Source organism: Tenrec ecaudatus, chromosome 1 (genome assembly GCF_050624435.1).
Source record: "Tenrec ecaudatus isolate mTenEca1 chromosome 1, mTenEca1.hap1, whole genome shotgun sequence".
In the NCBI taxonomy this organism is placed as follows: domain Eukaryota; kingdom Metazoa; phylum Chordata; class Mammalia; order Afrosoricida; family Tenrecidae; genus Tenrec; species Tenrec ecaudatus.
Genome location: NC_134530.1, coordinates 130,541,965 through 130,568,554, shown reverse-complemented (window position 1 = coordinate 130,568,554; position 26,590 = coordinate 130,541,965). Strand labels below are relative to the sequence as shown.

Below are 26,590 nucleotides of genomic sequence, written 5' to 3'. Positions count from 1 at the left end.
GAAGCATCCTTGCTGTTCAGTCCTTTAAAGAGGTCCTGGGAGGGAGATTTACCGAATGCAATGCGTCATTTATTTACTCTCCGCAGTACTGCTTCCATGAGCATTAATTGGGTACCCAAACAAGATGAAATCCTTGAAGTCATTCTTTTCTCAGTTTATAGTGATATTATTTATTAGTTCAGTTGTGAAAGTTTTGGTCTTCCTTACGCTAAATTGTAATCCTTATTGAACACTATGAAGCTTAATCTTCATCAGGAAATGCTTCAATCAGTCCCCACTTTAAGCGTGCAAGGTTGTGTCTTCTGCATATCACAGCTTGCTAATAAGTTTTCCTCTGATCCTGATGCCTCATTCTTCATATAATCCAGATTCTCTGATTATTTTCTCAGCATACACATTGAATAACTATGGTTAGAGGGTACAACTCGGATGCATAATTTTTCTGATTTTAAACCATGTAGTACGCGCCTGTATTGTTTGCATAACTCCCTCTTGATTCATGTGCTGGTTACTCAAGAGAAAAATTAAGTATTCTGGAATTCCCATTTTTCTCAAGGATATTCAGTTTTTGTTATGATACACACATTCAAATGCCTTTGCATAGTCAATAAAAGATAAGTAAACATCTTCCTGGCCTTCCCTATCTACAGCTAAGTTTCCTCCGACACTGGCAATGGCATTCCTCATTCCATATGCACTTCTGAATCAAGCCTGCACCTCTGGCAGCTCTCTGGTCAATCTAGTGGTACAACCATTATTGGATGACCTTCACCAATGTTACTTGCATGTGATACGAAAGGTATTGCTCTGTAATTTGAGTATTCTGTTGGGTCACCTTTCTTTTCAACGAATACAAATATAAACTTTTTTCATCCAGTTGACCGTGTAGCCACCTTCCAAATGGCTTGGCATAGACTAATGAGTGCTTCCAATGCGTTATCAGGATGTTGAAACATTTCCATTAGTATTCTGTCCAATCTTGCTGCCTTATTTTTGGATCAGGCTTTCAATGCAATTTGAACTTCTTCCTTCAGTGCCATAGTTCTTGATCATATACTACCTCTCAATATGATTGAATGCCAACTAGATAATTTTGGTCACCATGACTCTATATTTTTCACATTTCCTTTTGAAGCTTCTTGCATGGTTCGGTGTTTTGGCCATAGAATCTTTTAATATGGAAACTTTAGCCTTGAATATTTTCTTCAGTTCTTTATATTAAGATAATTCTTAGCATAGTATTCCGTTGGGGTTGTCTAACTGTAGGTCTGCACATTTCATGATAATACTTTATTTTGTCTTCTCAAGCTACCTTGACATTTTTTTCTCAGCTCTTTTAATTCATCAGATCTTCCATTTGTTTGAGGTACGTTACACTTATGAGCAAGTTTAAAAGTTTTTCCTAATGTATACTTTGATTTATTTTTTATTACTTCTTATTGACCTTAGATTTTCTTCGTGCAGTATGTTCATGATGTCATCCTGTAGCGCAGCTGGTCTTCTGTTACTAGTGTCCAATGCTGCAAATCTGTTCTTGAAATTCAGGTGGGATATAATCCAGGTTGTATTTTGGCTCTTGTGGTTTTATGTAATTTCTCTCACCTTCAACCGGAATTCACACATGAGCAAGCATCTCTATCATCTCATCCACCCAAACCATATCAAACTCACTGACACTGCGTCCATTCCGCCCCATAGTGCTTCTGTGACTGCAGCGCTTCTGGGAGGACAAAGTCTCATCGTTCTCTGGAGGCACCGCTGGCAGTTTCACAGCTCTCTTGAGGCACAGCTGACTTTGCAGTTAACAGCTCCGTGTGTGACCATGTTGATACCAGAGTTCCTTTTGCATAGACGTGGTCACTGTCATTTCTGTGTATTCCACCTGGAGAAGTCCATGGGTACAGTCACTTGTCATATCTTTGAAAATAAGATAAAAGGTAATTGTGATGAAGAAAGTCATTGGTCTTGCAACATTCTATCTACAGCTTGGTTTTTACCACTGAGTGTGTATTTTCCAATTACTGTGCTTTCTTTTATGTTTCTAGTTTTTGCATTGCAGTTGTCAAGTATTGATGCATTTTCATGTCATATTTGATCAATTAAAATTCTTCAATTTTGTCATCACTAGCTTTGTGATTTTTTTAAACTTTTTGTTTATACATAATTTGAATAATAGTTGTATTGACTGGATTTTCTTGTAGGGATGTGGGTATTGTCACAGACAGCAATGTGATGCAAGATAGATCTTGAAATGTCAGGTTTAATGATGAATACATCAGGATTCCTCTAGATTTAGTCATTCCATCTTGAATTTGTCATTCTTGGGATAGTAAGCCATGCGGTTTTCAGATTCAAACTAAGCAATATCAGGCCATCGCAGCTCACTAATGCGCAGGATGAAGATCTTTATGTACACCATTTCATTTTTGATGATGTTCAATATTCCTAGACTATTACTATGCACATTCTGAGTTCCAATGATTCCAAAGGTTAGGAGATGTTTGAAGCCATTTTTCACATCTGGAGTCATGCCCATCAACAAATGGCTATCCTGAAGGCTCTGTGCCCTCACGTCATTGTGGCGGACCCTTGTTTGAGAAGGCCACCCTTCCTGAATCAGACGTGCATGGTATCGTAGTCCTATGACAGAAAGGAATATGTTTGAGATCAGAGGAAGAACAACAGATTTGAATGAAATATCAATCAATACGTTTACAAAGCACATTTTATTTGTATTTACTTTTTTTCTTCAGAGACCTATGCTTGATACACAAAAAATATTAAGTCTGAAACATTGACTGAATCTCTAGTGATTAATTGTACATGTAAAGTATTTCAAACCAGTTGACCCCGTTAGCACACTTTGAATGTGTGGTTAACTTACATATTTCATTCACTTTCTCTTTTTTATGGTTCATTGGATTAGAACAATAATTAAATATTTTATTAATGTTAATGTAGCAACATGTGCTATTCATATTATTTATTGCTTATTGCCTTTTTTTATTCTCACAGTAAAAGAAGCCTTGAGTCCTATAAAGTTTAATAAATGGGATCTCCCAGAAGTAGATCCAGAAACTATGCAGACCAGTGAACCGTGGGTATTTGCTGGTGGTGATCTTGTTGGAATGGCTAACACAACAGTGGAATCGGTGAATGACGGAAAGCAGGCATCTTGGTACATTCACAAATATATCCAGGTAAAAAGTTTGCTGTTGATTGGAATTCATTGTTTCTAATTACTTTTGCTATAGCTTCGTACTCTTGGCTGTGAGGTTGATTCTGACTCTTCGTGGCCTTCAAGGACAGCGTAGAACTGCGTCCTTTTGTTTCCTAGGCTGCCTCTATGAGCACTTATCATAGGGGCGTGTGTTTGTGCATGTGATCAAACCTCCCTGCCATCTAGTCATTTTCACCTCCTAGTGACCCTAAATGGCAGGATTTCTGAGAAGGTTGCTCTTTACAGGATTAGAAGACCACCTCTTTCTCCCGCGGAGCTGCTGCTGATTTCAAACTGCTGACCTTGTGGGTGGTTAGCAGCCCAACTCATCACCGCTGTACCACCAGGGCTCTGTGTGTGTGTGTGTGTGTGTGTGTGTGTGTGTGTGTGTGTGTAGTTTTATGCACCTGTATATTGTTGTTTGCTGTTGTTAGGTGCAAGTATACAAATATACTTGGATAAAATAAAACTTGTCTGCTGGAGAGTTGAACGGTTTAGTTGATTAAAAAATATACATTGTGCATTTTTCCCTGTGGGATGCCATAAATTCTTTGGTCCTCTATAAAAAATGTTTATCTTTGACTTAAAGATTTAAATACCACACTTGCCAGTCCCAGATGGTGTACAATATAGGATATAGGTAAATATCTGTCAAGTAAAATCAACACTTCCAACTTCATGCCAGAGGGTAGGATGCAAAGTGCTAAACAGTGATAAGACTATAAAAGAACATATGGAAAAAGTGGGATTTTTCTCTAAGTTCTGGCCTCTCTGATCGCTTTAAATTATCTCTACCTTATACCCTTTCCAATTCAACACTCTTCCCTGCTACCAGAGTCATCTTCTTATAGATTCAGTTTTATTACAACTTCCTCGTGTTCCATGTCTTCAATAGTTTCTCTTTTCACTCACTGTAAAGTCCAGATTCTTTAGCCTTCAAGCCCATGTGACTTTCTTTAACACGCCCAGTCTCCTGTGGATGGAGCTTCTTTTTTCTACTCTACTCTTTATATCTGCAGCACACTCTTGTCCATCAGATTTTACCGCCTTGTCTCCAAAGAGTTGCTATTCTTTTCTTTCCCTGTGGCTTGTAACACCTTCAGGGTGCTGCTCTGATATAAGCCAGCAATTGTGATTGCTTAGGGAAGCTTTGGTAACATAGAGATTATGTGTTGGGCTTATAACTGCAAAGTCATTGATTCAAAACCACCACTGACCCCAGGAGAAGAAAGCCAGCTTTCTACTCCCATAAGGAGTTACAGTGCCAGAAACTCAGAGGGCGGTTCTGCCAGCTCTACAGGGTCGGATGCTGAGAGTTGACCTTGACCAGAAAGTAGTGAGAGTGAGAAAGATGATTGCTTAATGTTGTAGCCTCAAAATAAAGCAGAGGATTCATCTTTTAAATAGAGACAACCCCCTAGTGAGATTTTCCATTTAAAAATGATTTGAAAGGGATGATAATAAAAATAAAGGGCTTGTTAGCATTGTAACTAAAATAGTGGTTTGTTACAACTGTAATATTTGTTGAGAAAAATTTATACAATGTATAAAATATATTCATAAGTAACACCTTGTCATATATTGTGAATTATTTTGACAGCAGGGAAGCAAAACAGTCCATCAGTACCAAAAACCTATTGTCATTCAGTTGATTCTGACTCACAGTGTTCCTATTTTAAATTCCCAAGACTGTAAAATCCTTCTGAGAGTCAGCCGATAGTCTCGTCTCCCCTGTGGAGGGCTGGTGGGACTGAGGCATGAACTTTCCAGACAGCATGAGCAGCACTCAAAAAATGAATTATTATGGTAGGAACGTAGCATAGGATCATTGCAATCGAGTCTTAATAATTTTTTATAATATGCACACTTAGTTAAATGCGATTATTTAACTAACAACATTCATGTTGTGGTTTCAATGACTCCCGCAATCCTATAGACAGAATTTCACTTATATTTTATTAGTTGGTTTGCTCCATTACTACTTATTAACAACCAGCTGTTATGCCCAACCTCGGCACTAGGAGGGGACCAAATGAGGAGAGGTATGCCCTAGTGGTTACATATCTGTGCTCCACATTAAACTGACTTGGTTTCAAAACCATTTCCCAGACTTTCCAACTCATTGACTTTGGCTGAGAACACTTTTTCTCTCAAAAGGCAAATGTGGAGCTTATAACAAATAAAAAACTCAAAATTAATGCCATGGAATTGATGCTGACTTACAGGAACTCTTTAGGACAGGGAAGAACTGCCCTGTAAGTTTCTGAAATTACAACTCTTTATGGGAGGAGAAAGTTGGCCCTGAGGATTTCAGCTCAAGGCCCAAGATCTACTCCATTAGAACTGCTTTACAACGGATTATGCTATTTAAGAATTCCTACACCACTATGTTGCTTTTAGTACATCGCCTGCCATATAAATAGTTGTTGTTTTCAGGGCTGTTTTAGAAAATAAGGTATTTGAATAGAAACCAAAATTAATGGGATTTTAACAGATGAAGATGAAATTTCAGGTAAATGTAATGGCATTTCAGTCATTTAATGATTTATATCTTTGAATACATGCATACATCCATTTATTCCAATAGTCATTCACCTATTCATTCATTCATTGAGTCATCTATTAGAAAATCATAACTGAAATGTCAATAAACAAAGTACTTCGAGATAATACTAATCACAGGTTTATAAATCTAAAGTTACCATCAGGAACCTAGTGGCCTCGTCAGGGAGTCACTTGGGTGAATAATCCAACCTCATTGCTAAAATTAAAAATGATAACATACAAAGATAACATGATTGGATATTGGTATCAGGCCACGGTATTTTCAAAGGCTTCATCCAGCTAAAAAGGAGGATAGGAACAAGTTCAGAAACACTGATTTTATTTGGATGCACTATAACAAGGAAAACTAGAAAAGAATTGAGCGCTCTTCACAAGGGGCACCCGGGCAGGGAGCCAGGTAGCTGACATGCAGATTGTGCTCTACTCGCCAAACAATGGTATCTTTTGTTACCCTGTGACCATTCAGAGGAGGGAATGCCTTACTTGAATTTCCACCAAGGTGCTTTCTGCTGTTTCCTGAGCCCTGCACCAGTGAAGCAGCTTCTTTGTATTTCACCAAAGGCACAGTCTGCACACTAATGGAGGCCCTAAGGAGACTATTTGTATTTACATCAGAATAGATAGATAGTATTGAAACACATATATACCCATACATATATAGATGATATTTATTGCTTTAAACTTTTAGTTAGTTCTATATTTTAAAACTTAATTTAGAAGATAGTGATTAAAGGAAGAGTTCACTTATAATTTGGATGTGGTTAAAAACTACTTAACTAGAATGATTAAGTGTACAGAAAAGATCTAGGAACATGAACATGACACATCTTATAAGTTGCAGAGAATGAAACTGGAGGGAAAATTGGCTGTATGATTAAATATCCAAATCTAATTGTTAATTGTGGACAACAATAAGGAATTTTATTTATATAGGCAACTCCAGAACATTCATTAAAAATATAAATTGGTTAAGTTCAGAACATTAATTTTAAAACACAGAACTACAAAAGAAGTTCTCAAATTCTATTTAGCCCAAATCAGTAATGAGTTGCTTCCATGAGCAAAAGAGGGCTCAAGTGAGGACTTGTTTAGGAGGAACCTATGTGCAAGTGGGAGAAGCATGACATTGTTGTCTGAAGTAGAGTTTCTCTCTATAAATCTTTCAGTAGTATGATTACCCCAATGCTAAGGCCCAAGCTAATGTGTCGAGCTCTACAGGGTTTCTGGCTGACATCTGCTTCGATTATATTGCTTATGGTATCTAGTTTTGTTTCCAAAGGTATTGCATGAACTTCAAACCTCGTGGAAAGCAATTTTCCGACTTTTTATATGATTTCCTGCAATCATTGTAGTTGGTATTTTTTAATCGAGCAAAATTTTTTCAACAATGGATTCTTTTTAGTAACTCACTTTTATGATATCATTTGAAAAATATTCAAGCTTTTACAGAATCAACCCTCTTGGTTTACTCATTTGCAGTACTCATTAATGTACACAATAGTCTTTTGCAACCAACATGAAAAGGCTTAGGGACAGATAGCTGATTCTGCCTGGAGAATCACAACATATTTCTACAATCAGTGGATGACTTCGACAACTTGCCTCTGTCATAAACATGTGTTAGTCTGTGGCTTGCATGGCTATCTACTGGGATAATTAAAGTCAAAGCAAACACTGGCTTAGAAGGTTATGACACTTATTATATTTGGAGGGTGGGGGGTGACAAATAACAATCTCGATACATTGAAAAGACTTGATGATTGTGGAGGCTTCTTTTGAAGGAGTTTCAAGAATTTTGAAAACTGCATTGAAGACATAAAAGCCAAAAAACTGGTGCTGAGATTTTTTTCTTCCCCATTTTGACACTGAACCTGCTCATTCTTTCATTGGGAACCTTACTTTTTCCACCCTCTAGTCTTGATCCTGCCCCTTACCATTCTTTTGACTCATGAAGGGATCACTGGACATATGAGGGCTACAGAAAGAGCGGCGAAGAAACCAGATGGTGCCTGGCTATCAGAAAGAATAGTGTCTGGGTTCTTAAAGGCTTGTCTCAAAACAAGCAGCCATCTAAGTGAGGTGGTGACTAAGTCCACCTGGAACCAATGCACCTTCACGTATGATCCGAGAATTGCATTGAAGACTTTTAATTGTGAACATGCAGTTAGCAGAAGTGGATGGATACTAGCCTCAAATACCGTTCCGAGGTCTCCACGTGGATTAGGTGTCTAGTAAATCACCTCAGATCATACTTAGGGATAAGAGCAGCATTGCTCTCTGATACCAGACCGTTGTGAGGTAAATCACGGCAGAAGTAGTTAAGTTCAAATGCAACACCCTATCATTTGATCTCCCTTTTGACCTGTTCTAAAGATGTTTCCGTTTGGAATATATTCTGCCTTCTCATTGATGTTTTCTATGTTTTGTCTAGTCATTGCTGTTGAGTTTGTTAGTTTGTTTGCGTTTAGTGATTGTTTGGGGGTTGTGAGGTTTTCTGGTTCCGTTTGTGGGATTTTCTGTATGAAATCCAGGATAGGTAGATTCATAGAAACAGTAGCTGGATGGGGCAATGGCAGCAGAAATGGGGAAGCTAATAACAATTAATATGAGAAGGATTGTTCTGAAATTTAGTGATGATTGAACCAGTATTCTTAGTATGACTGCATGATTAAATTGTATGATAGATGAAGTATATGCCAATAAAATATATTTTTGTAAATTATAATTCTATTTTCTTCCCTTGAGGATGCCAAATATGTCTATAATTTTGTAGTAATACTTTCTGGCTTATTGTCTTATGAAAATAATATTTTCAATATTCACTGGCTTAGATATTTTTGTTAGAGAAATCCTCCATTTGTGTGATTATTCTGTGATTCAGGAATATTTGTAAAATTCACTGTCTCTTAGATGCAACTTAGATAAAGTGGTGTGTACTAGTAAAGCAATGGGTCAACTGTATTTACATATTGCTGATATGAAAGTGACTAAGGTGGGCAAGTGATAGATGTTGAAAATCAAAATAAAAGAGTTATTAGTTGGAACATAGTAAATCAAGCATTTAGGATCATAAAATTTTCTAAAAGGAATTTTTCTGTAACACTTCTTTAAATATATGTATACTACAGCAAAAGAACCCCCACTCTTTCCCAGATATAATTCATTCTATGAAAGTCAAACTTTATGAGAAAAATGCAAAGGATAAAGAAGGAGTCACTGGTGAATTAAACATTTATAAAGTCAGAATTTGGCATAGTACATTTACAAGTTGAGGATGACTGAAAGTATTGTTATGAACAGTCAGTCTTTGAGGTCAACTTTTAACAACCACAGGGGGGAGATTATGACATACTTAATTTCAATCTTTTCCTTATATACATTAGTTCATCTAAATCCATGCTGCAAAATGGTGTTCTTTTATTTTTAATTCTCTCCAACTTTATCCTTTATTAAAATAAGTTTTATTTCTTTAAGTAACATACATGTTATGGTGACTGATGTCTTTTTTGATTATTTCATTTCTGAATCTAAAGTCCTTTTCATTTTCCAGTCCCCAATGAAAGTATTTTTGTGGCAGAATTATCATAGAACCAATACAGAGAACACACACTTGTAAATATTCAGGCATACTAGGTCAAAAACATCTATTCTTTTTTACTCTGTAAGTTACCAAGCATGGATATCTTCACTTTTTGGTTTACAACACTTCTACATGTCACAGTAAGCTTCTATGCTACTTTTAGAAAATGTATAACTAAGTTTTTTAATATGATTTTACTATGTTGTGTGTAGTACATGAATATCTTTTGAAATAAAGTGTTCATAAGGTTCTTCAAAATCATCATGAAATCCTTGTATTCTTGCATTTTTGAGTGGCATTTCTACTGCTTCAAGTTTTTGTGTGTTCTGGGTATTCAAGTTTGGTTAAATTGAAGCAGAAAAGGATTACTAGTTATGAAGGGAACAAGGTATGTCAGGGTCTGGTAATGAGATACAGAGCCTTTAACCCCTTGGTGACTAGTTCAAGTCTGCCCCAGGTTAAGAGTGACAGAAAGTCATTACTATCTGATGGCAGTTCAATAGTCTATGTGAGGCTATTTTGTGTTTTCAGAACCTAGTGAAGACAGATTAGTGTCGTGGAGCTAATAGAATGAGTACAGAGTGATCGTTATGTTTGAGTTTTCAAGATAAAGAAGCCCAATTGCTACTAAATTATCCCATCTGCTTTCCAGGAGCATCCTTTTGGTAGATTTGTTGATTGAACAGTGGCAAAGCTAATGATATGCCTTTCTGTGTGATTTTAGTTTAAAAAGATACGCCTCCGTAGGAAACGCCGTCATTCTTGGCATAAGGTACGCTTTATCATCGCTAAACCCAGACAGTGACTAATTCATGAAAAGATGTTGGCTCATTCATGTCTTCTGTTTCTTAGGTGCCCTTCTGCATATACTTTTTAAATGTTTCATTTTCCTTTTAAATCATATTGGTAATTTCATCTGCATGTGGCCATATGACTGAATATTTATCTTGACTGTTCCTGCCTGTCAGCCTTTCACTTAGGAAATTCTGAGCGATCAAACAAAACAGCACATTGTAAGGGTTCTTTGAAGTTGGGGAAGTTGAAATTGAGCACAGTGCAAAAGAACCATGCCTACAGATTCTAATTGAAGTGAACACACTTACATCAATAAATAAAATCTCTCACCTTCTGTCAGTTTTTAGGGTTTTAGATTGTGCGCGTGATTTGGACTTTCTAATATCTTCACTGAATAGTTTAGGTTATTAATGTTCTGATTTGGGGTTCTTTAAGAGGATTATCTAACGAGGAATAAACAGGCTTTGTTAGTACCTGATAAATTGATAAAATCACAATATTTAATTTATTCATATCAATGATTTTCATAACTAATCCACACTTTGGGGTTAGAAGAATTTTAAAGAATTTTCAAATCATTTTATGATATGAAAATAAACCCTAAAATTGGTAAAAAAACAACCCCCAAACTGTACCTCATGTTAGATATTTTTGTTTTGGACAACAATGACCATATGCTAAAAATTTAGCAATCAGAGACTATAGAAAACTAACTTATAAGAATTTATCTATATCCAAGTTACTCTATTACTTAAAAGACCTTGAATGCCAACTTTGAATAAAAAGATACTTGTTATCATTATCATTGCTTAAAATATAATTTTAATTCCAACATCTTCAAAGGCACTTTGCCCTAAAATATGCCGGTGGTTTCTCCAAGATCTGCAGAGCTATGATTTGAGAATTAGAAATTTAAATTGCACCGGCTTACTATGAGAGCATTTCCGTCACCCTTTGCAGGTTTTGAGGCAGCTTATTCGACCTTACAGTCTCACCAGGAAGCTAATGGGAAAGCCTTGTAGCAATCTTCACAGGAAAGTTTCCAAATGTCAAGTGTCATCCTTCCAGCTGTTAGATGAATGGGTAGCCAAGAGGCATTTATTTGGGTGTGCAGCCCCTGTGAAATCTGGGTGAGGCAGGAGAAAAGGCTACAATTTGGTGGCTAGTTTACCAGTGACGGTAAACTAATCGCTAGCTAGGCAGAGACTTCATTTTGTCATTTAATGATTGACAGCGGACTTCGGTGTTCTTGAGCGATGAGATGAAAGTGGCTCAGGGAAAAAAAACCAAAAAGAGCTCCGTCGATAGTGTTGTACTAATTTTTTAATCCTTCACTGCGTAAGATAAAAACAATCTTACCAAATGCATTGGCTGCCTTTTCTCTAAAACCATCTTCCATGGCAGGAGGCAAAGCTGCTGAAATGACAACTGTATTAAAACCTTGGGACCTATTGAAAAAGTGTCCTTCCGTCTAAGATATATTGCAAACTCTTTAATGCCTCTGTTAAGGGAAGATTGATATAAACCATTGGCCACTGTCAGGTTGACAAACAATGAATATCAATAAAAAAGCACTTTTAAATCATAATGGATTCGGTTTGAGAATGTGATAGCTGCCAAAAAATAATATTGAAGTGTGTCATGGCTAAATGCTGTTTCCATGCTAAGCTTTTCCACTTGACCCGCATTATCTCATTGTGGTGACTGCAGGCCACTTTCTCGTTGGGAAAGCGGTCCTTTAAGATCTGCACCACTCAAACGGCATACGGCCTTCTCTTTCTTGGCTACAGAAACTAAACAAAGTCAATTTAACTTTGAGTCATCAAAAAGATGAAGTCCATTTTAGCTGCTCATAATATACGTACAATCAGGCACCTAGTACTCTGTAGAATTTGCCTCCTTGGTAATATGTTCAGGCTAATTTTGTAGTGTGTTCCCAGCTAACATGTAAGATCGTTACCATACATATAAGACCTGACACTTGTTCTATTGAAACTTCTTTTTTCCTATTAACATGTAGCTCGTGTGTGTGAACAGGGATTTATACTTTATAACACCTATATGTTGTGAAAGGAAATCAAGGATAAAGAATGAGCCTATACTTAATGGAGCTATCAAAACAAAACTATCAAAATGGGGATAGGAGAGGAAACTACTATGACTAATCCATAATTTGAATGTCTTTTTATTGACTTTGTATAGGGTCCCTGGCCTTTATTAAGTGACAGAATTTGACCTGCAAAGTAATTTAAAATGAAATTGTCTCCATAAAGGCAGAATAGTTCTTTGCCCTTACAGCAGAAGATTGATACTAAGCAGAGTAGCTCAAAATTTGAATGGGTTGAAAAAATAACTGAAAAATGTGATCTATACTTTATGGATCCTGACCTCATTATGTGTTGATAAGGTATAAAAGAAATTAGTCGTTGCAGTGTCTCTTGGCCCAAATGAGCTATGTTAGTGTTGTTGTGTGCTGTAAAGTAGATTCTGACAGTTGCTATAGAGATGCGATAGTAGAACTGCCCTAAAGCATTTCCTGCACTGTTACCTTGACAGCTTACCCAACTGGTTTTCTTGTAGAACTGTAGGTGGCTTTAAACTACCTTCGAACTTTTCAGCCAGCAATAGGCTGTCTTGTCTTTGTTCCATAAAGCTATAACTCAAAACGCAACGCCATCGGCTCAATACTGACTCTTAGCGACTCTATAGGATGGGGTAGAGCTGCCGCTGTGGGAATAGAGAACCCAGTCTTTCAATTATGGAGCAGCTGGTGGTTTCTAGCTGCTCACCTAGAGGAGAATCACTACTCAACTTGTAACCATTACACCACCAGCCCGAAAGAGCTTAATAAGCTATAACAGAAAATCAAACTCACTGCCAACAAATCAATGCTGACTCACAGTGAGCCCCCTGTCGGTTTCTGAGACTGTAACTATTTACAGGATTAGAAAGTCCAATCATCCTCCCATGGTGGCGTGTGGTTTCAAATAGCCCACCATGCGGACCTCAGTCCAACGCATAACCATTACCCCACCAAGGCTGCTAAAGATAAACAGGTATTCCGAGACCCAGGGCAATCTAAAAGCCCTGAGGCAACTCATGGCACCATCAGGTTACAAACCTTTAAAATCTGGTGGTGGAAATCTTAATGTAAAATAATTCAATTGTAAATTGTGACTTGAATTTTGTTCCAGTGCTTTCAGAGATTTAGGGAAACCAAGTCTTACCCATGTTGAAAAGCATAGGCATTAATTCTCTTTTGGAGTTTTGGGGAATGTCATATTTCCTTTTTAGGTAAACTAAACACAAAAATGTCATCAAAGAGGTGGATTTCCAGCTCTTTTGTTTTTTTCCCAGACAAGACAGTCTCATTATTTTTATTCATACAAGAGACAGGATTGTGAATTTGTATAACTCTAAAGCAATATATTAGAATAAAAAATGAAATGTATTGAACATCTTTCATTTTCTCACTACCATTGAGAGGATGCTGACCCATCGTTTACCTATGTGGTAATTGTCTTTTTGCTTTGCACTCAAAATTACCTCTGGATTTTGTGCTTTCTTCCTGTTTCAAAACGTAAAGCTCATGTTGAAGTTGGTTGTGACAGTCATTACCTGGGGTAGTTATATAATTGTCAGTTTGAGAGGATTTTGAGTGAAGGGGTGGAATCTAGTCTGTCAATCAGATCATAGCCATTGAGTTTCTGTGTGGGCATGGCCTTCTCCCTGAGATTCTGGAAATCTGGCATTCTCTCCTTGGAGGTGGGAGACTGTGCTCACACCCTGGAAGACATGGCCGCTGACAAGACAGATGGACCCACCCTGATACAGAGACCTCTGCCAGCCCTTGGATGTTTCCAGTGCCACTGGATCCAATTACTTTCTTCTCACTGGCCTGTGTCTTCTACATTTGGCATCACTGTGTGTGTTTTGTGTCTGAGAAGGACTTTATAGCTTGGTATCAGATATATGGGCTAATATCAGACTTAGGGACTTGATCTGGACTGGATTGGGATGTTTCTCAATGTTCAATTGTTCTTGTAGGTAAATCTCTTTCTTATACACATATTTGTGTCTCTATGAATTTGTTTCTCTAGTCTATCCAGACTAACACATGACCCTTGTGATTATTTGATCCAAAGACATTATACTGGTTGGAAAGTTGAGAAAGTGCATTTAATTAATAAACTAAGTTTGTAAGACTTTAGAAAACTGAGTAATAACTGGACTACCTGAAAAGGCTGTAAAACACCCACGTAAAAGATCCTATAGTGATTTTTTATGTTGCTTGTGTGATCCCAGAAGCTCTACCAATGCTATAGTGGAGGGATTTCAACAGAGTTGGACAGACTAGTAATAAAGGCCTGGCAATCTCTTTCTGAACATTAGCGAATGTAAAAGCTATAACAGATAATCATTGTGCATAGCAATGGGAAGTGAGCCCCCTTGTTTGGATGGTGCCACACAATGGCTGCAACAATAAATGTAAACTTACCTGTGATTATGAAGCAGAGAGCCCTGGTGGCATAATGGTAACATTAAAAATCACCAGCCATCCCTCATGAGAAAGATGAGCCTTTCTACTCCCATAAAGTGTTACAACCTCAGAAAACCCAGAGGGGCAGTTGTACCTTGTCCTATAGGGTCGCGATCAGTTGGAATTGATTTGATGGGAGTGGGAGAGTGAGAGATGACCATGATGATGGTGCAGGGGTGGACAGCGCTTCATACAGTTGATGCTGTGTGTTGGTGCCTCTCAAGGGAAGCTAGCAGCGAGAGTCAACGTTCCTCCAAAAGGCAGCGGCACTAAAAAGTGATCAGAAGAAATAGAATGTCTTTCTTACAGCCCTATAATAACATTAGACGCACTGGATCCGGGTTATCCGTTGACCAGTTCCAATGTTCAGCAGCCGTACTTCTTTCCTTTTGGTTAATCTCTGGCTAGACTATGGCAGAGCAGATGAAAGGAAGCACACGTAAGTAAGTGCCTGTCTACCATCAAGACTACAGAACTGAGAGCAATTTTATTGAACTTTTGTAATTTGTAAGTTCCCAAATTTCACTTTACATCGTTCTTGGGTCACAGTCTATAAGTAGGTACCCAAAAAGCCCAGAATGTTTCCTTTGTCAAAGTTATGTATTTAAATTATTTTTTACAAAACAACTTTATCACCTTCAGAGTATTCTCCATTACATTTAATACATTTGTGGAATCTGTGATTTCATTCTTGTAAAAATTTTTCAAATTCATCTGTTTGGATAGCTGATAATACCTCCCTCATTTTTCTTCACATCTTTTTTTTCTCTTTAAAAAATCATTTTTAGGGGCTCATACAACTCTTATCACAATCCATCCATACATCAATCGTGTAAAGGACATCTGTACATTCATTGCCCTCATCATTCTCAAAACATTTGCTCTCCACAAGCCCCTGGCATCAGGTCCTCATTTTTCCCCTCCCTCTCCACAACCCCCTCCCTCATGAACCCTTGATAATTTATGAATTATTATTTTGTCATATAATGCCCTGTCCTGCATCTCCCTTCACCCACTTTTCTGCTGTCCATCCCCCAGGAAGGAGGTCACATGTAGATCCTTGTAATGGGTTCTCTCTTTCCAACCCACCCTCCCTCCAACCTCCCAGTATCGCCATTCACACCACTGGTCCTGAAAGTATCATCGTCCTGGATTCCCTGTGTTTCCAGTTCTTATCTGTACCAGTGTACATCCTCTGCTCTAGCCAGACTTGCAAGGTAGAATTCGGATCATGATAGTGAGGGGTAGGGGTAGGAAACATTTAGGAACTAGAGGAGAGTTGTATTTTTCATCGTTGCTACATCGCACCTTGACTGGCTGGTCTCCTCCCCTAAACCTCTCTTCAAGGGGATCTCCAGTGGCTGACAAATGGGCTTTGGGTCTCTACTATGCACTCCCCACCTCATTCACTATGGTAAGATTTTTTGTTCTAAGGATACCTTATAACTAATCCCTTCGACACCTCATGATGGCACAGCCTGGTGTGCTTCTTCCATGTGGGCTTTGTTGTTTCTGAGCTAGATGGCTGCTTGTTTACCTTTAAGTCTTTAAGACCCCAGGCACTATATCCTTTGATAGCCGGGCACCATTAGCTTTCTTCACCACATTTGCTTATGCACCCGCTTTGTCTTCAGAGGTTTTGTCAGGAAGGTGAGCATCATAGAATGCCAATTTAATAGAAGAAATTATTCTTGCATTGAGGGAATACTTAAGTGGAGGCCCAATGACCTTCTACTACCTTAATACTAAACCTATAAATATATTTACATGGATCTATTTCCCCATCATCATATATAAGTATATTTGCATATATACTTGTCTTTATCTAGACCTCTATAAATGCCCTTTGCCTCCCAGATCTTTCCTCTATTTCCCTTAAATTTCCTCCTGTCCCACTATCATGCTCAGTCTCCAACAGGGTTTCAGAAACTCCTCTTTGTTATATTACCCTTGATCATGCCCTACCAGGCCTCCAGCAACTTTCTCACCACCAGTTTAGATAACTTGTTGTTCCTTTGTCCCTGGGTTTGTTAACACCACTTCTTTTCCCCTCACCTCTCCCTCTTCCATGTCCCCCAGGAACTGTTTTCCCCTCCAGAGTGTTCATCCAGCCTATCTTATTTAGACAGACCTGTGGAGATAATAACATGCATAAAAACAAGACACAGCAAAACCAAACAACAATATGCAGCAAAACAACAACAAACCAATGACAAAAAAAAAACCCCAACAAACCAAATACAAGAAAGAAAACTTTTAGTTAGTTGAAAGATCATTTTTTGGCCTTTAGGAGTGTTTTGCAATCCAGCTTGTTAGGGCACCATGCCCTGGCCCCAAAGTCTACCTTCAGCATTCCCTGGAGACCTCCCCGCTACATTCCCTTACTGTTCTATTGCACCCCCTTAGTGTTTTGCCTCTGTGTGGCGGGATCAGATCTGGTGCAATTTCCACACTGTGTCTCTGGTGTTGTCCTCTGGAGAGCCATGGGTCAGTGAGGGGCGTCATTTCTCATAGTTGGGCTGCCCATGTGGTCTTCTCTGTGGATTGGCTGCTCTAATTTGGTGCATCATCCTCAAGGGATGGTGGGTCAGGATGTGCTTCACTCTCTCCTCTTCCCCCTTCATCAGCACAGGTGTGCTCTTATCAGATATCGCCCTCTCCCAGAACTGCAGATTCAATGCCGTCTTTTGAAATAAATTCTTCAGGGACATGATTGGGGCCAACCTCCCAGACCTCTCCACTGGTTCCCTACTCCACACCGGCATGTTGTATTCACATCTTGGAGCACTGGGTTGAAGTCTCAGTTGAAGTCTGATCCCTCTTTCCCTGTGGAGATATTGTCTACCCTGTGTATCCCTGCATTTGACCTGGTCCCTGCCATATTACCTGGCCGTCACCCCAGGAAGACTTGTATATAGTAGCTTTTTCCCTATGCACCTTTTGCATTTTTTTAAAAAGCTTACATCATCATGTCTTACTTGTCCTTTTGTGCTTGACTTACTTCGCTTAGCATGATTTCCTCCAGTTCTTCCCATGCAGCAATGTTCATATGTTCTTCAATGCTTTTTAGCGATCCGTAGTACTCCATTGCATGTATATACCAAGACTTTTTAATCCAATCGTCACTTGATGGAAACTTGGGTTCCTTCCAACTCCTTGCAATTGTGAGCTGTGCCACAATGAACATTGGAGCACAGATGTCTGGCCTTAGTTTGTTTCTTGCCTCTTCTGGGTATACGCTCTATAGGGGGATTGCTGGGTCATATGGTAACTCGATTTCCATCTGTTTTAGATACCGCCAGATCAATTTCCACAGTGGTCTTACATACTTACAGGTCCACCAGCAGTGGATGAGAGTTCCTGTCTCCCACAGCCCCTCCAACACTTGCTGCTTTCTGATTATTTGAATTGGGCTACCTTTGAGGGTGTTAGGTGGTACCTCATTGTTGTTTTAATTTGAATTTCTCTTATGGTTAAAGATTGGGTACATTTTCTCATATGTTTATTGACCGTTCGGATTTCTGCCCCTGTGAAACTTCTGTTCAGGTCCTTTGCCCACCTCTCAAGTGGGAAATCAGTTTTTTTTTGTTTCTTTTAGGAAGTTAGCAGAGTATTGTAGATTTTAGTAATAAGGCCTTTGTCTGATGTGTCATTGCTAAAGATGTTTTCCCAGTCTGTGGACTCTGTTATTACTCTTTTGGTGAATTCTTTTGATGTACACAGGTGTTTTATCTTCAGTATATCCCATTTGTCAATTTGTGCCTCCTCTTTGCTTGTGCCCTTCCTTATTTCTGATAGCCTGTGTATTCTCTCTGTCAAAGTTCTTATGTTGATGACAATTCCCTCATTGATGGCCCTAATAATTTGGGGTTTAACTTCAAGGTATGTGGTCCACCTTGAATTTATTCTTGTGCATGGAGTGAGATAAGGGTCTTGCTTCTTTTTTCTGCTGGAAAATACCCATTTTTTCCAGCACCATTTGTTAAAGAGGGCATCTGCCTCCCATTTGACATTTTTGGAGGCCTTATCAAAGTTCAGTTGTCTGTATGCTGATGATTTTATTTCTGGGTTTTAGTTCTTTTCCATTTGTCTGAGTATCTGTCTTTGTACCAGTACCATGTGGTTTTGACAACCGTGGCTGTATAGTATGAGCTAAAGTCAGGTGAAGCAAGCCCTCCCACTGTGTCCTTCTTCTTGAGGAGTTCTCTGCTAATTCTGGACTTCTTCCCTCTCCTTATGAAGTTGGTAATCAGGTTGGTTTTCAATTTCTTTGAAGAAAGATGAGGGTAATTGTATTGGGATCGCATTAAACTTATATAGTACCTTTAGCAGAACTGACATCTTGACTATATTGAGTCTTCCAATCCATGAGCATGGGATATCCTTCCATTTGTTGAGGATCGCTCTTGGCTTCTTGTAATAGTGTTCTATAGTTTTCCCCATATAGATCTTTTGTTCTTTTCGTCATGTATATCCCTAGATATTTCAATTTGCGTTTGGCTATTGTAAAGGGTACCACCTTTTTGATATCCTCTTCTGTGGTATTATACAATGTGTTTAACAGTCCGATGGACTTCTGTTTGTTGATCTTGTATCCTGCCACTCTGCCAAACTCCTCTATTGTTACCAGTACTACCCTTGTAGAACTTTTGGGATTTTCCATATATAAAATCATCTCATCTGAAAATAATGATAGTTTCACCTCTTCCTTCCCGACATGAATACCTTTGATGTATTTTCTTTGCCTTATGCTGTTAACTAAAATATCAAGCACGATATTAAATAAGAGTGGGGACAAGTGGTATCCTTGTCTGGTCCCTTTTTCAGATTGTGTTAGTCTTTTCTCCATTGACTACGACTTTGGCTGTTGGTTTTTCATATATAGGTTGTCTTGTCTTGAGGAATTTTCCTTCCATTCCTATCATCTCAAGTGTTTTAAAGAGAAATTGGTGTTGTATGTTGTCAATAGCTTTTTCTGAATCTATCGATATTATCATGTGTTTCTTATAGTTTTTCGTGCTAATGTGATGAGTAATACGAATGGTCTTTCGTATGTTGAACCATCCTTACATCCCTGGTACGAATCCCACTTGTCATGGTGAATTATTTATTTTATATACTTTTGGCTAGTATTTTGTTAAGGATTTTTGCATCGATGTTCATTAGTGATATTGGTCTGTAGTTCTCGATTTTTGTGGGATCCTTGCCTGATTTGGATATCAGAGTTATATAAGCTTCATAAAAGGAATTCAGGAGTTTGCAGTCTTTTTCTATGTTCTCTAAGAGTTTGTGTAGGATTGGTGTTAATTCTTCGCTAAAAGCTTGGTAGAATTCTCCAGTGAAGCCATCGGGTCCAGGGGATATGTTTGTTCATAATCCCTTGATAACCTTGTCTATTTCTTCCATTGCTATGGGTCTGTTGATATTCTTGATGTCCATCAAGGATAGTTTAGGGAAGGATTGTTTTTCCTAGAATTTGTCCATGCCTTCAAAATTGTTGACTTCATTGAAATTTGTTCCCTCCTTTCTTTGGTTAGATTTGCCAGTGGTCTGTCGATTATGTTTATCCTTTTAAAGAACCAACTTTTAGCAGCATAATTTTTTTCCATAGTTTTCTTATTTTTTCTCTCCTGAATCTAAGCCCTGATTTTTATAATTTCTTTTCTTTTGCTATTAGTAGGATTGTTCTGCTGACTCTGCTCTAGTTGTTGTAAATTTTATGACAGCATATCAATCATGAGTTTCTCTTCCTTTCTCAGGTGTGCATGCATTGCTATGAAACTACCTCTGATAACTGCCTTTGCTATGTCCCATAAGTTTTCGTATGGCGTGTGCTCTTTCTCATTGGTTTCTAGAAATTTCCTAATTTCATCTATGATCTGTGTCAGTACACACTCCTTTCGTAGTAGAGAGTTATTCATCCTCCAATTGCTTGCTCTTGTTTTCTTCACCTTCTTTTTGTTGATTTCCAGCCTTATGGCACAGTAGTCAGAGAGACAGATCTGTATAGTATCAATGTGCTTAAATTTATGTAGCTTCGCCTTATGCCCAGTACATGGTCTATCTTTGAATACGTGCCATATGAACTTGAATAGAATGTGAATTTCTTCGTATTTGCATGAAAAGCCCTGTAATTATCTATCAGGTCAAATTGTCTAATTGTGGTGTTTAGCTCTCTAGCCTCCTTGTTGAGTTTCTTTCCCTGTGATCTCTCTTTCTCAGAGAGTGGTTTGTTGAAGTCACCCACTATAATTGTTGAGGCTGTGATTTCTTTGTTCATCTTTTGGAGTGTTTGGTTGACGTATTCAGCGGGTCTCTCATTTGGGGAATATATGTTTACAAGGCTTAGTGGTGTTTTGTCCACCATTCCTTTGAGCATTATATAGTGCCCTTCCTTATCTCTTTTTATGGTTTGCACTGAAGTCGATTTTTTCTGAGATTAGGATTGCAACCCATGCTTTTTTTGCATTGTTGTTTGTTCTTTACCTCTTCTATACGACCAAATCTCTGTCCTTTTTTGTCCCTGTGCACTCCTGGAAACAAATGGAGTCACACACAGTGAAGTCAGGTGTAAGGTGCATGGGGCAGGAGGGCCATCCTGTTTTGGGGCAAAACTGGCACACCAAGGTGGCTGCATGAGCAGGTGTATTGTGGTGGCAAAACCATTCCACCATCTGCCACAAATGAAGCCGTTTTGTGTTTCACACTGTTATGCAGTCTTTTCAGAACCTCTCAATATAAAGCATGATTAGCAGTGTGACTTGGTGGAACAAACTCCAGTTCCACTACAAGTCAACATTTTTTTTCCATTAGGAAAGTTGACAGACAACCAAAATGAGGTTTGTGAGTTTTGTCATCAATCAACGTTTCACTTTTTCTGAAATGAAGAAACCACCTGTCCACTTGAGTTTTTCCTATAGCGCTGCCCTTTTAAGCTGTGTTCAACTTCACAACAGTTACTGCAGCTTTTTTCCTGAGCAGGAAACAAAATTTCACAGCTGCACACTCTTCTCTTGAATTGGTTATCACAAGAAAACCAAGGTTCCAGTGAAATGACTTTTGTGAAAAAATTCACTGTGACCAGAGAGAACCTTCCCAGGTGATGCCACTGGGTGCACAAACTCAGAGCGAGTTGCTGGATGCTTGCCTAGTGGTGGAAAAAAATGCCTACTATGAAAGCTCTGCCCAGCTGAGTTTTTTTACCTTTTTTTTTAGGGGATACTCCCGTGTATGTATTTTATGCTAAGTGACAAGCAATATCTAATGGGAGTGTGCCTCCGATATGAATTTTGTTCTCTATAGTATCTCTGGTGTCTAGAACTCCAAAACCTAAATCACTACCGTTGAGTGTAATTGTGACCCTATAGGATTGAGCACAGTCGCTCCTCTGGATTTCTGTGATGAGACAGATGTAGAATAACAAAATGCTTCCCATATTAAAAAAAGAAAGAAAGAAAATTTTAATATGGTGACAAGATGTTTTTATTTATAGACAATGGGCCTTAAATAGCCAATATGACGTGCTTGCATGGCTCAGTGGTAATGGATACTGCCTGAGGCTGCTAAAAGAGCTGTGACTTGATTGTGGGAACATAACATTTTACATGAAAAACTGAAGGATCCAAATGTATACTGGTGCTTCACTTGTTCCTCATAACCTTTCTTCATAATCGTTAATACTTTTTTAAATATGAGGAAAATGTATTTTAAAGATACTGAACTGACCTACACAAAATAAAGCTGTTAGCTTATCACTAAGTGACTCTCTTGATTTTTCTCCTTGAATCATTTCCATGCTCTTATCTATTTCAGATATTTCGTTCCTCCAAGATGTTTAAGGGTTAGTAGGTTACCAGAACAACAGAAATTAGCTGTTAGGTTGTTGACTTGCAATTTTGAGCTTTTATTCCATGTCTTAATATTTAACATCACTGCTGTCATCTTTCTGAGATATCAACTTCTTTTATTTACTTTCATCACTCTTACCGTGATCATACACTTAATTCCTTTGTATTACATGGATTTGCTCTCTGTCACCACACTGTGCTGGTCACCAGGCATTTGTCACTCTAGTCATTGACATTTTGTCAGCAGTGTCACCACCTTCACCCATGGGATTGTGAATATGGCAATTGTTATTTTCTTGATTGATATCTTTGAAAATTTGTCATCATATTATATTTTGGAATCACTGGCTTACTTATAAACCATTTCTTGTTTTTTATTATTAATCATTTAATTGGCAAGTTTAAAAATATCATTTTATTTGGGGCTCTTACACCTCTTATAACTATCCATACATCCATTGTGTAAAGCACATTTGACCATATGTTGCCATTATCATTTCCAAAAAATTTCCTTTTCACTTGATCACTTGGTATCAGCTCCTCATTTTTACCCCTCCCTACCTCACCCTCATGAACCCTTGATAAATTATAAACTATTATTTTTTTATGTCTTACCCTCTCGTCTGTCTCCCTTCAGCCATGTTTTTGTTGTTTGTCATTTTGGGTGTCTGAGTGTGTGTGCAGTTATATGTCAATCATTGCATTTGGTTCCCTCTTTCTCCCTCCACCCTATCCTCATGATATCACTACTCCCATTAATGTTCTTGAGTGCTTTATCTAACCCATATCTTTATGTTGAGGGCTCTTATGTATACCAGTCTACATGGTCCAATCTAGCCAAATTTGTAAGATAGAACTGGGGTCATGATAATGTGTGAGTGTGTGGGTGAGTGGGGTAGGAAACATCAAAGAACTAGAGGAATATTGTATGTTTCAGCAGTGCTGTACTGCATCATGGCTGGCTCATCTCTTCCTTGTGATCCTTCTGTGATGGGGATGTCTGATTGTCTACAGATGGGCTTTGGGTTTCCACTCTGTACATCCCTGCTTTTTGCATTGATATATCAATATGATTGTTTTGGGTCTTCTGATGCCTGATACCCGAGCCTGTCAACACCTCATGATCACACAGGTTGGTGTAATTCTTCCTTGTGGGCTTTGTTGTTGCCCAGCTAGATGGCCACTTGTATATATTCAAGTCTTTAAGACCTCAGATGCTATAATTTTAATACCTGGACACCATCAGGTTTCTCCACCACATTTGCTAAGGTACCCATATTGTCTTCAGTGATTGTTTCAGAAAAATGAGCATCACAGAATGCCAGGTGATTAGAACAAAGTGTTCTTATGCTGAGGGAGTATTTGAGTAGAAGCCCTTTATTGGGAACTCTTACAGAGATTATAACAATCCATAATTCAGTTAGATACGCATAATTTTACAATTCCTACCACCATCAGTTTCAAAACATTTTCTTTCTCCTTGAACTCTTTGATATTAGCTCCCCTTTATGCCCTCTTTCCTCCACCCTAGCCCCAGAACCCTGATTATTATATTATATATTATTATTTTCATTCTTTCTTCTATCTTAGACCATTCAATATATCCATTCACTTTTAATTCTGTTTTTTGTTAACCTAGAGTGGGGTTATATAGTCATCATTGCTCTTCTTGGAGCGAACACACTGTTTTATCCCTAGAACAGACTCTTCAAAGTTTGTGAAATTAAGGAGCTAAGTAGTAGTCTGCATGCTAATCCTTTAGCTGTGGCTATCACAATTAGTAGAATGTAGAAGCAACTAATGCTATTGTCGTAGTTCACTTGATGAGCAAATTAGACTTCATTTCAAAGATGTAATGGTTATACCAAGAATTTGCTATTATCTGCATGACTGTCCTCATCACCTCCTTTTGCTGTCAGATCAAAGAAACCTTCCATGCTACTCCTGTATATAAATTGCTTCTGACTCTGACTAATTTGAACCCTACCCTGCCTACACTGTACTCCATGACCTTAGGGAAGTTACTTAAATGCACATGCACACAGGCATGCACATACATATCTACATTGCTATTTGTCTGCTTTCTCTCACAGTCATCTGAGATGTCTGAGAATAGAAATATAGTTTTGCTTTTTGCTCTTTTCCTAGTATACGACCACAAGGTTTGTATATAGTGGACACTCAATAAATACTGTTAAAATTTGAATATGCTTAGGAAATGGTATAGATTATAGAGCACATGGCTTAGGAGACAGATTTTTAGTATTTAATTTTTTTCATTGGTGATATTATTTTAGGTTTTTAAAAGAGTTGGTACTAGATGGTGGGAGTAGAGTTCACACGGGAACAGAGCACAAAAGAGAGCAGGCTAGCAAGACATGGTAGCAAGTTTCAACTGACACAGGGAGAATGGCTTGGCAGAATGGAGGCCAGGGCTATAGGCAGGCCAGTAAGACACTGTCCTGGTAAGAGAGAGTGGTGGCTAAGAAAATGGATAAAAGTAGATTGAATCATATATCTTACACTTAAAAATCATTGGATTTTCTGGTTAAATGGAAATGGGGAATGAGAGAAAAGAGATCTCAGAGCTTGTACATAGGTATTTTGGGTGAAGATGAGTAAATGATAGTGTCATAAGCCAAATGGCAAAAACAAGGCCAGTGAGGAACAGCTTGTTGTGGAGGTGGCTGCCATGACTGTACTTGAGGTGCTTAAGAGAGATCATAGTTGGAGATTCAGGTAGACCTGGAATAGATGAAATGGATTTGAGCTTGTTATATCAATTAATTTTCTTGTTAGACTCTGCTCAGGGTACAACCATCTTACTCTGAACAATGGAATGTAGCCCTTCAAGAGTAAAATGGGATCATTTGTTTTTGGATATTTTTCTATCACCTCACATCCTTTCTAAAATTTTCATTACAAATAATAATTCTTGACATGTAGATGCCCAAACCTAATTTTATGTTATAATTGTAATCAATATATCTAGATCTTCTCACATTATAAACATTGAATTCAAATGAATTTCTAGTTTGTACTTTTTTTCTCCCCTCAACAGACATTTCTTCAAAGCACAGAGTAACTGAGCTTGAGTTAATTGATGCATTAATCCAGGCTATGAATTAATCTAACCATAAGTAGCTGTACACATTATTTATTTTTGGCTTAAAATAATCTCAGAATGGATGCTTGTAGAGCAGCTGCGACCCAAGATATGGGCCTTTCTGGTAATATCACAAGGAAAGATAAATAAAATGAGCAAGTAAAAGATGTTTGATGATTTTAAATTGGAGGGAATATAGTGTAGTTTTCTTTTCATCTTATCAAATATAACACTATTGATAGATTTCCATTTAATGTTGCTCTTTTAAAAAATTCTTCTAATAAAGTATATTAGAGAAAAATACATTTGGGGTACATAATTATTTGTTAGTTGTTTCTCCAATAATTTTATCATTGCACAATAATATTTCTCTATCGATGTGTCTACAACCAAACCAGGTATAGAAGAATAATGCCAAAAGTAAAGTGTCAGAATATAGAACAAATAGGCTAATAAAGTTTATTATTGTATTGATTTTTATTTTCATTCTTAAATGAAAGATTATATGATTGATTTCCTAATACTGTTTTAATTTCATGCTCTTTTGACCTTACATTTTATGATTGATTTTTCAATGTATGTAAATCCCTGTATGTATGTGTGTATGCATGTGTAGTCAGTCAAGCAATCATCAGTAACTTTTAGTTAACTTACAAAAATTTGAGGGGATTCCTACTTTAATTGTACATCATGCAGCAGCTTACAATAACACAGAAAGTACAAGTGTCAATTCAGGCCTTACGCTACAATGTATTAGTTGTTTTTCTTAATTTCTTGGAGCCTTACTCAAGTCATTTGTAACAGACAAATAATATGTCTATTTTGAAGAGTTGTGATCATAAAGAAAATAGAAATAAAATATTTCTGCTTAGCATAGCTTTTCTTGAAAATAGACAATGTGTGTGTGACTAACTTGTTGATTTAAAAAATAACACAA

General features: G+C 37.9%; 1 protein-coding gene across 1 annotated transcript in view; it reads left to right on the top strand.

The window, feature by feature from the left end:
* DPYD (dihydropyrimidine dehydrogenase) overlaps window positions 1-26,590 on the top strand; it is a 1,117,227-nt gene that overhangs the window by 514,308 nt on the left and 576,329 nt on the right. The window contains exon 12 of the mRNA XM_075558725.1: window positions 3,016-3,200. Within this exon, the coding sequence (XP_075414840.1) occupies window positions 3,016-3,200 (185 nt within the window). The remainder of the gene's footprint in view (window positions 1-3,015; window positions 3,201-26,590) is intronic.